The sequence below is a fragment of the Microtus ochrogaster genome, linkage group LG8 (genome assembly GCF_000317375.1).
Source record: "Microtus ochrogaster isolate Prairie Vole_2 linkage group LG8, MicOch1.0, whole genome shotgun sequence".
Lineage (NCBI taxonomy): Eukaryota > Metazoa > Chordata > Mammalia > Rodentia > Cricetidae > Microtus > Microtus ochrogaster.
The window spans coordinates 14,227,630-14,236,985 of NC_022033.1; the positions used below are offsets into that span (position 1 = coordinate 14,227,630).

Here is a 9,356-nt window from a genome sequence, read left to right on the forward strand (position 1 = left end):
TCTCTCTCTCTCTCTCTCTCTCTCTCTCTCTCTCTCTCTCTCTCTCCCTGCAGATCAATATATAAAGCCCTCAGCTACCAATCCAAGATCATGGTCTGCTGTATGCCACCATGCTCCCACCATGATGATTATGGACTAACTTTCTGAAACTGTAAGCAAGCCCCCAATTAAATATTTTCCTTTATAAGAGTTGTCTTGACCCTGTTGTCTCCTCACAGCAACAGAATACTAAGACACCCACTTTTAGCATTTTGATAAATTTCCACACTGATTTCCCTATTGGCTCCACCAGTTTACAATCTCACCAACAGTGAATGAGAGTTCTTCCTTTCCCTGAATCTCCATGAGCATTTGTTCTCAATTATTTTCTTAATCTTAGCCTAACTGGGTAAGAGGAGCCTCAAAGCAGTTTCAATTTATATTTCCCCAATTACTAACGATGTTGAACACTTTTAAAGTATTTCTTAGCTTTTAAATTTAGTTTTAAATTTCTCTATTCAGAACCATAGCTGGTTTTCAATTGTGTTGTTTGTCTTCTTGGTTTTACTCTTATTCTTATTTTATTTTTTAGTTCTTTGTATATTCTGGATTTGGGGAAGGGTACTAAATCCTTCCACTTTGGTCAGCATCATAATGAAAGAGAAATGACGTCATATCAGGATGAGTACTTGCCAGGCCCATTTCTGTCTCAGCCTCCCAGAGTGGACTGGAAGGGTCTTCTCCCTGGACTCCAGTTTCTTCATCCACAAGGTGAGAAAGATTGGGTTCTATCAGAGTAGCGATCCTGCCACAGATTCACTGAGGAGCTATGACTCAGCTAAGGAACACATAGTGGCCTGCTCATGACCCTTATCACTCAGGATTCCTAGGGACAGAATTGCATGGGTGGCCGGAGCACAGTGTTCTGTGCTCAAAGCTTAGAACAAGCGAAGCCTGAGAAATTGCCAAAAATGTTGTACAAACATTACCCCGTCCTTTAATCTCAGAGTGCACAAAGAACTGAACATATGATATCAGGTGTCCCTGGCAGCCATATCCTGTATACAACACTACAGAAGCTCTTGTGTGTGTTTACCTATCTAGACAATGTCATCCATTTAAATAGGTTATATGTTTAAATTATTCGAGATGAAAATTTCATTTACCTCTTACTAACAATTTGGTGATCACATCTTCTTCTGACACTCAGAATGCTGATTCCATGCATAACATTTAACTGTGAAAATGTTTCTTTAACATCCATGGATTTTGGACTGATAACACCACCACAATCACCAGCTACTTGTAGTCCACAAGTTTCTGGAGATTTCATTAAAAAAATTTCCCCATTGGTATTGTCTATAAATGTTTTTCACAGTAGATTAAAGATGTGAAATCCAAAACTATGAGCAAAGTTACCAGATCAAGCTGTGGATAAAGAAGACACTGAAATTTTCTCCAAAGAGCAGGAGAGGGTGCAAAAATAAGCAGGCACAGTCAGCAATGTAAATGACGTGTGTGTGTGTGTGTGTGTGTGTGTGTGTGTGTGTGTCTGAGAAGACCTGAAAAAGGGCATCAGATCCCCCTAAAACTGGGTTTCAAGCTGATGTGGACCATGCAACGTGGATGATGGTTGAACCCAGGTCCTCTGGAAGAATGGTAAGTGCTCTTAATGGTTGAGCCCCTTTTTCAGCACCAAACAGTAAGCAATTTTATATCAGGATAATTTCAATGTGATTTGCTGAGAACCCTGTGGAGGAAAATGACCACCGTAAGTGCAATAATAGAACCTTAGGAGGAGATTGGAATAAAACTATATTTTATGTTAGGCTACATGATTGCAATAAGCCACTGTGGTTAAAATGAATGATCTTTTTGGATATGGTCTTAGCCTTGGTTTGCAAATATTTTACATTACTGTTATTCTGTTCCTGTGAAGAATGACATTGGGATTTTTTTTAAGGTTACATTGAATCTGTGGGTTTCTCTTACTAAGATAGCCAGTTTTGTAATATGTAGTCTGCACGTTCGTAGGACATCTGTGCATCTAGTGCACTCTTCAGTTTATTTCTTTGGAGCTTTATAGTTTCCATCATTGAGTTATTTCACCTTCTGTTCGCTGTCTGATTCCATAGCTCATTTTTTTAAATTGGGTTGTTTTTTATGTTTAGATTTTTTAGTTCTTTATACATGCTAGACCCTCATCCTCTGTATTGTTTTTGTTGGCAAAGATTTTTATCCCACTCTGTAGAGTGCCTCTTAACTCCACTGGCCACTTCCTTTACTCTACACAAGTTTTTAAACTTCAAGTCCCAAATGTCAGTTATCAGTCTTTGGATTTTATAAAAGGCCTTTCCTGCATCTAAGAAGCAGATAATGTGGTTTGTCTTTGAGTCTATTTATATGATGGATGACATTTGTTGATTTAAGTACCACATTTCTAGAATGAAACCCCTTTGGTTCTGATGAATGATCTTTTGTATATGATCTTGGATTTGGTTTGCCAATAGTTTGTTAATAATTTTTAGATCTATGCTCATCAGAGAGATAAGTCTGCAATTTCCTCTTTCTTCTCGTGTGTGTGTGTGTGCGTGCGTGCGTGCGTGTGTGTGTGTGTGTGTGTGTGTACACGCACACATGCATGCATTCATCAGGGTAATACTGACTTCATATAAAGAATTTGGAAGCCTTTCCTTTCTATTGTATGTAATAATTTAAGTGATGCTGATGATAGTCCTTCTTTGAAGTTCTGGTAAAACTACAATGAATTCCTGTGGCACTTCACTTTTTTTTTTTAATTGGAAGACTTTTATCACTACTTCAATCCTGTTTTGGAGTCAATAAAAATATTTCATCTTGGATGAATTTTGGTGTGTTGAATACATCAAGAATTTTTTATTGCTTTCAGATTTTCCACTTTAGTGGAATAGAGGTTTTTAAATATGGTTTTCTGAGTCTCACTGGTATCTGTTATAATGTCCTTTTTTTCATTTATTAATTTAGAATTTCTCTCTGTAACTTTTTGTTAATATGGTTAAAGGTTTGCCAATCTTGTTTATCTTTTCGAAGAATCAGTTCTCCTTACAGATTCCTTGTATTTTTGTGCTTTCTATTTCATTATAAGATAGTATCTATCTTTTTAAGGCAAGCACTCATATCTATAAACTTATTATAACTGCCTCTGCCTTATCTCAAAGCATCTTGCTTTTTCAGTAGTTATGGAAAATTTTTCATTTCCCCCAGATTTCCTCAAAAACTCACTAACCATTGAAAATTGAATATTGTTCATCTCTACGCGGTTGTGGCTTCTGCAGCGTTTCTAACTAATGAGATATAAGAAAGTGCCTTATTCTTTTGTTAAAACTTGGTTTTGGAGCCTAAATCATGATCCGTCTTAGAGAAATTTCCATGGCTTCCGGTAATGAGTACGAACTTCAGGTGTGCAGATGTCTATTAGGCATATTTGATCTGTAGTTGCTTAAGCAGAATTTTGTTGATTTTCTTTTTAGATGATCTCAACACAGATAATTTAGGAGAGAGTGGTTCTATTAAATTTATATGAAGCTTTTTGTTCTTTTATGATCAGTACAAAAAATACAGTAAAAGGAAAGAAATAAAAAAATATAAACCATTTCAAAATGACAGAGAATTTGGCAGGCCTATTTCTGGATCCTATACTGCTAAATCGTCCAAGTACATGTGGGGGGAACGCTAAGTCACTGCTGGACTCCATGGTCATTTCTGCTGTTCCGGCTGGTATTTTATGTAAGCCGAGGACTTGAGGCTTCAAGGGTCAGTTCTCAGCAGTGGAGCTGCCTTTACATTATAACTGCACCTCCTTTGGGTATTAGAGCCATGGCAGGTCCCAGGGAGTTTTCAGCCTGTGAATTTGGCAGGTTCCCACTTACTCTAGAAGACTTTCACCTAGAGACAGCAAAGGTCCAAGCCCTGGGGCAAATCCTGAGTATGTCAGAGAGTGGGAACAACAAAGTCTCCACCGAGGTTGAAGGTGGAGGAGTCAGAACTCTGAGGCCTTCAGCTCTTTCTCAGTAGTAAATACACTACCTGAGGAAGGAGACTGGGAAAACCAAGTGAACTAACAGGAAGAACTAGGCTCAGAGAGCTCAGACTGATCTGCAACAAACCCTAGGTGGGACAGAGGGAGCTGTAGCAGTCAAGCAATCTGCCAACCTCAAACTCCAGGCTCTCAGTCTCTACAGTGGCTCACAGGTGGTGGGGCTTGCTCCTTGGGAGGGAGAGCGTGGGAGCACTGATGCTGTACTTCCCACTGGGCACAGTTTTATACTTGCAAGTTTTTTAAATGATAAATATTTATTAAATGTTTTTTAGATAGAAAGGGTTTTTTGAGATTATAATATACTATTATTCCTTGTACCCACAGATAGCATGTAGTTCTTGCCACCTATCAAAGAAATTTCTCTTTGCAACAGAGACCATTACAGAATAACTGATCACAGCAGAATTGTGGAGCTCAGCTACAGCCCATGCATCATCTATAACATGACCCCTAACAAGAAGACAAGATTTTAAAAGTCAATTTTTCTTCTGCCTTGGAAATATAATTTGTCTGTACTTATAACAATTATGAAGACACCTTTAAATTGTCCTAAGGTTTTTCCTTCTCCATGATGCACTATTATGAAGATGGTTTTCATCATCATGCCACGTTTCTTCTTCAGACATCATAGATCCTGTGATTACCTTTATCACTGCCATGAATCCTGAGACCCAGCAGCCCATTATAAATGCTATCGAGTTCTGTTCCGATGTCACGATCTCCTGGTAGTTTTTATTGGACTTTTTCTGATTTTCTTTGTGAATATCAAGAGTTCTTCAGTTTTATCTTTGTCTTGTAGACAGAGCATGACGCACACTGTTCTTGATCAGTGATCAAAATCCACTTTCTAACTCATTCTTCTCCAAGTCAGCTCTCCATAGAAGAGTTCCTGCTGGTATTTCCTCAAGGGAAGGGCATGGAGTAGTGGAGAAGTCAGCAAGAAAGGGAAGTGATTTGCCTTCTTGGTCATTTCAAATCTTTTGACTGGCATCTCTACTGAGGACTCAGTTATCTTCAGTTTGGAACAAAGAGGTCAGTTTAGCAGGTGCTCAGAGCTCCTAGATAAAAGCCAGCATCCTCGTGTTCTGTTTGGTGACTGAGTACCTTTATGTCCGTTCCTCCCATGAAAGCACAAGTGAACTTCACCTTAACCCTCCACACAGCATCCTTCTAGGTGAACTACATTTGGGGATAGAGAGACTGAAAGGACTTTTCCACAAGCCTTGTCTTCGATGCCCGCCGGGCTGCTGTGAGAACATGCAGGCTCTCTGCAGAGATGGTTAATTCTGCTGTGCTCGTCCCACACGGCATCTGCATGGGAAACTAAAGGCCAGCCTTACGAACCATTTGGGGTCTTCTCGCAGTTGTAGGGTACTGCACTTTTATAGGATGTGGACAGGTTCTCTTGGTTTACAGTCTCAATACAATCTTAGAATTCTTATATTAACATATCCACTAGTGGCGACAGACATAGCTGACAACTGAAGTTGTTTTCATTTGCAGAAGGCTTTTCCCTCATTGAGAGGGAACTGTGATTTTAGGTGATTTCATGAAAATAATGAAATAAGGAAACCAGGGTCCTTTCTCCTTGTTCCAACCAAACACAGTCATTCCTGTCTCTAGCCAAACACAGTAAATTTCTCCCATACTTGAAAAGCCCTCTGCAGCTTCCGTCTTGAGATGCAGCCCCAGTGCTTGCTCCATGGACACACAGAGCACAGAGCACTCCTGCCCTTGTGTCCACTGCTCCTGTCCTGCAGGTGATGGCCCTCCATACTGTCCTCATGGGCTCTCATCAGGCTTAGCTGACCTCCCAAGGGAGGCCTTACCCTCTCTGAGGAGCAGATGGGGGTGGAGTGCCAGGAACGTGTGAGGAGTGGAGGAGAGGAGGGAGGGGGAACTAAGAAACTACTAATGAGAGAAAGCACCGGGGGATTGTCACACAGGTCACTAGTAAGGCTAGGCGTTTTAGAGTTGCTTTTGTGAATCAGTATCTCAGTTATTTCTAAAAATGACTATGGAATCCTTAAATTTGCCTTCTTTCCTATGTCTTTCTATGGTTAGTTTTAAAAAATTTTTTATTTACTTTTTTTCCCCCATTTTACATACCAACCATAGTTCCTGATCCCTTTCCCCCCAACTTTACCCTCATGCAACCTCCCATTCACTCCTCAGAAAGGGTAAGGCCTCCCATGGGGAGTCAACAATGTCTAGCATATCAAGTTGAGGCAGGACCAAGCCCCTCCCCCCTGTACCAAGGCTGAGAAATGTTTCCCTCCATAGGGAATGGACTCCAAAAAGCCAATTCACGCACTGGGGATAAATCGTCCTATGTCTTTTTTGAAATCTCTATAAATAGGCCCTTTGAGATGAAACAGATCTGTGTCCATCTCATTGGAAAGAAACAGAAGTACACATCATGTTTGCGATACGGCAGGAAACAAAGTGCACTGTGGGCAAGGCCCCACACTCGAACTACAAAAGCTTGGACAGGCCCAGGTCACTCTTGTGATCTCTGCCTGGAATTGCTTCTGGAAACATCATGTGATGATCTTGAAGTGGCGATAAAGATTTTCTGGGACATGTGGGGTTAGACAAAGACTCTGACATCATGCGTCTATGGTCTCTAGGAATATTGACAATATCTCCTACTGAGAAGAGGGCAGAGGCCGCATGCCAGATAAGTGGGAACGGGTAAGGCCTTTTGTGACTCCAGCCACATCTATGCACCCAGCAAGCAACATATAAAGCAATGGTCAACTGAGCTCTCAGTGAAGGCCCCTCCTGGTGAGATGAAGTCCATCTTCTTCAGCCTTTCTCTGCTCCTCCTTCTGGAGAAGCAAGCAGCTGGGATAGGAATCTATGGTGAGTGCAGGGAGTCACCTGGCAGGAAGGCACCAAGGAGCATGTCCACAAGGGTGCTCTGGCAGGGAGAAGAACCCGCCATGGGGTGATCTTGATGGATGCTGACTGTTCTCCACCCAAATCCACTTGCCTTGTGGGCAACTCAGCGGGTTGACAGGGAAAATCCTGGGATAAGACTAGAGGAGGCTGTACAGACAGTGTAACTCAAACATTCTTTTTATCATTACCAGGTGAGACAAAAGGACACTTTCTAGTAAAAACATCCCCAGTTGTATATTTCCAGAAAGACCATCTCCAGTATGGGTCCAGAAGAGCACAGGAGGATGGTGCTGAAGAAAGCAGTTTTGAGCAAACTAAGCACCGTGTGTATGGCCAGGATGCTGATGCTGACCTGGGAGAGACTCAGAGTTCACAGCAACAGACAAGTGTAAGCGAAGACATAGTTTGTGATAAAGAAGACAAGATTAGCCAACAAAAACCCCAACTTCAGTCCCATTCACAAATAAAATCCCAAACACAAGTAAAATCCCACGCAGCCCAGGTGAAGTCTCAAACAGGCCAGCTAAAGACCCTAGGCCAGGTGAAATCACAAATCAAGCTGACATCCCACAGAGCCCCTCTGAAATCCTCCCGGGCATCACAAACTCTCCAGGAAGCCTTTCCTCAGCAAATCAAGGGCAAAGCACATGCCCTGGATGAAGACCAGGCCCAAGTGTGTCAGCAGCATAAAATGGTTCACAGGCTCAAAAGCAAGCTTGCCTGGGCCAGGAGAACAGCAGAGTTCCTTCCGTATTTCAGACGGCACTTCCAGGGCTATGATGGGTATTTTGTGCAGTTTCAAGGGCAACTGCAGGGTGGAATTCATCACACAAAGCCTTTCCACCAAGCTCAACAGACGTGCTACTGTCCAAACGGAGAGTTAATCCTGTATCAAGATGCCTTCACAGAGTAACACATTCCTTATCGGTCAAGGCCAGGACACATTTAGAGGTAAGTGTCTCAGCAGGCGGGAGAGCTATCTACCCAGTGTTTGTAGGTGGATCACAGCAGACTGCCTGGGCCCAGCGTGAGATTGGTAGTGAGGCCCACAGCAATGGATGTGCTGACAGCAAAGTGTATGGAGCTGAGCTCCATTCTCTGTGAAGCAAGCACCCGGCAGAGGCAGGGCAAGCTACCTGAGCTCTTAGTATGCCTCAAATTCCTCTTCTTAATGAGTCTCTTCTACATTTATTTTGCACATGTGCAGCCATTCTGCTCTGAACACACAGCACTTATAAGATTATGTAAATTTAAGATGTATTTTTGTAACTTCTTATGCTTTCCATGGATATGGCTCAGTTTCTTGCTACGTTGTTACAAAGCATGAGTGGTTTTGTTTCACATACCAGTCAGTGTTCTTCCATCCCATACAGGGTTCCCTCATCCTGTAGAGACCACTGATCCATGGGGTTTTGCTTCATCTTTGTGCATAAAGGAGGCAAAGGAGTCCTAAGAACCATCCCTGTTTGTGATGCGGGAACTGTGAAAAGGGAGGCTCTAGGGTGGTGAGGGGTCCGTTCCAGGGGATGTTTGCTCTATCAGGAGAGAAATCTTCCGCCCGGGGAGGAAAAGGATCTCGCCTACATGTTTCTATCAAGGGGCACTTCGTGTGAAGCGAAGGAAAGCAACAGAACTGTGGGCCCAGTGACCAGTCGTGGCTAGTGCTCCAAATGGCCATAATTTGGTCCAAGCAGACAAGGGACTTGGCCACACTCACTTCCTGTCTGCTAGTTTTCACTCTTGTGCATTTCCATCTATGTCCTCTCTCCATAGGAGTCGCCTGACCTGTGTGGACCGTGATGTCTTCAAGATGCCGACTCCCCTGCCATCCTAGATGCTCTTGATCCACTCACACTGCTGCTCCTGAGGCTTTCTTACCTGGGCGCATGCTCACACCAATGCTCTCTAATAAAGACATCCTATCTGACTTCATTTGCTTTTTCAAAAACACATATTTTCAACTGAAATAAAATTTTATCATTTTCCCCTCCCCCTTTCTTTCCATCCCCTCCCAGATATCCTCCTTCCAATCTCCCATGTCTCCCAAACTCTCAAGTTGATATCATATTTATATTTGATTACTGTTTTTGAGTATGCACATATGCTCACAAATATATAAATACAACTTACTGAGTCTATGTTTGTTGTTTGTATGAATGTGGTTGCTGAGCTGAACAGTCTGATTTGTACAACCAATTAGGAGGCTCATCCCTGGGGTAGATTAATTCTTCTTCTCCAAGGAGTCATTAGTTTCCTTAGTTCCTTGTTTAGGGATGGGTCCTGTGAAATCTCCCCATTTAATATTAATATGTCCATTGATACTGCCATTGTTTTGTCTTGTTCATTAAACCATTTCTAGTAGATACTCTTTCACTGCAGACTTCTTCATGCAATC

The 9,356-nt window shown here is 42.1% G+C and overlaps 1 protein-coding gene across 2 annotated transcripts; it reads left to right on the top strand.

Moving 5' to 3' along the window:
* Window positions 1-6,849: 6,849 nt before the first annotated feature.
* On the top strand, window positions 6,850-7,874 carry LOC101988084 (seminal vesicle secretory protein 3A-like). Of its 2 annotated transcripts, XM_013352104.1 has the most exons (3): window positions 6,850-6,922; window positions 7,069-7,071; window positions 7,153-7,874. In XM_013352104.1, the coding sequence occupies exons 1-3, from the start codon at window positions 6,850-6,852 to the stop codon at window positions 7,872-7,874; spliced, it is 798 nt and encodes a 265-aa protein (XP_013207558.1). The 2 variants fall into 2 exon arrangements, with proteins under 2 accessions (XP_013207558.1, XP_013207559.1); XM_013352105.1 differs by lacking the exon at window positions 7,069-7,071.
* The last annotated feature ends 1,482 nt before the right edge of the window (window positions 7,875-9,356 follow it).

What these genes read in the sequence shown, in the direction of transcription:
- LOC101988084 (XM_013352104.1), top strand. Translation starts at nt 6,850, where the DNA reads ATGAAGTCCATCTTCTTCAGCCTTTCTCTGCTCCTCCTTCTGGAGAAG.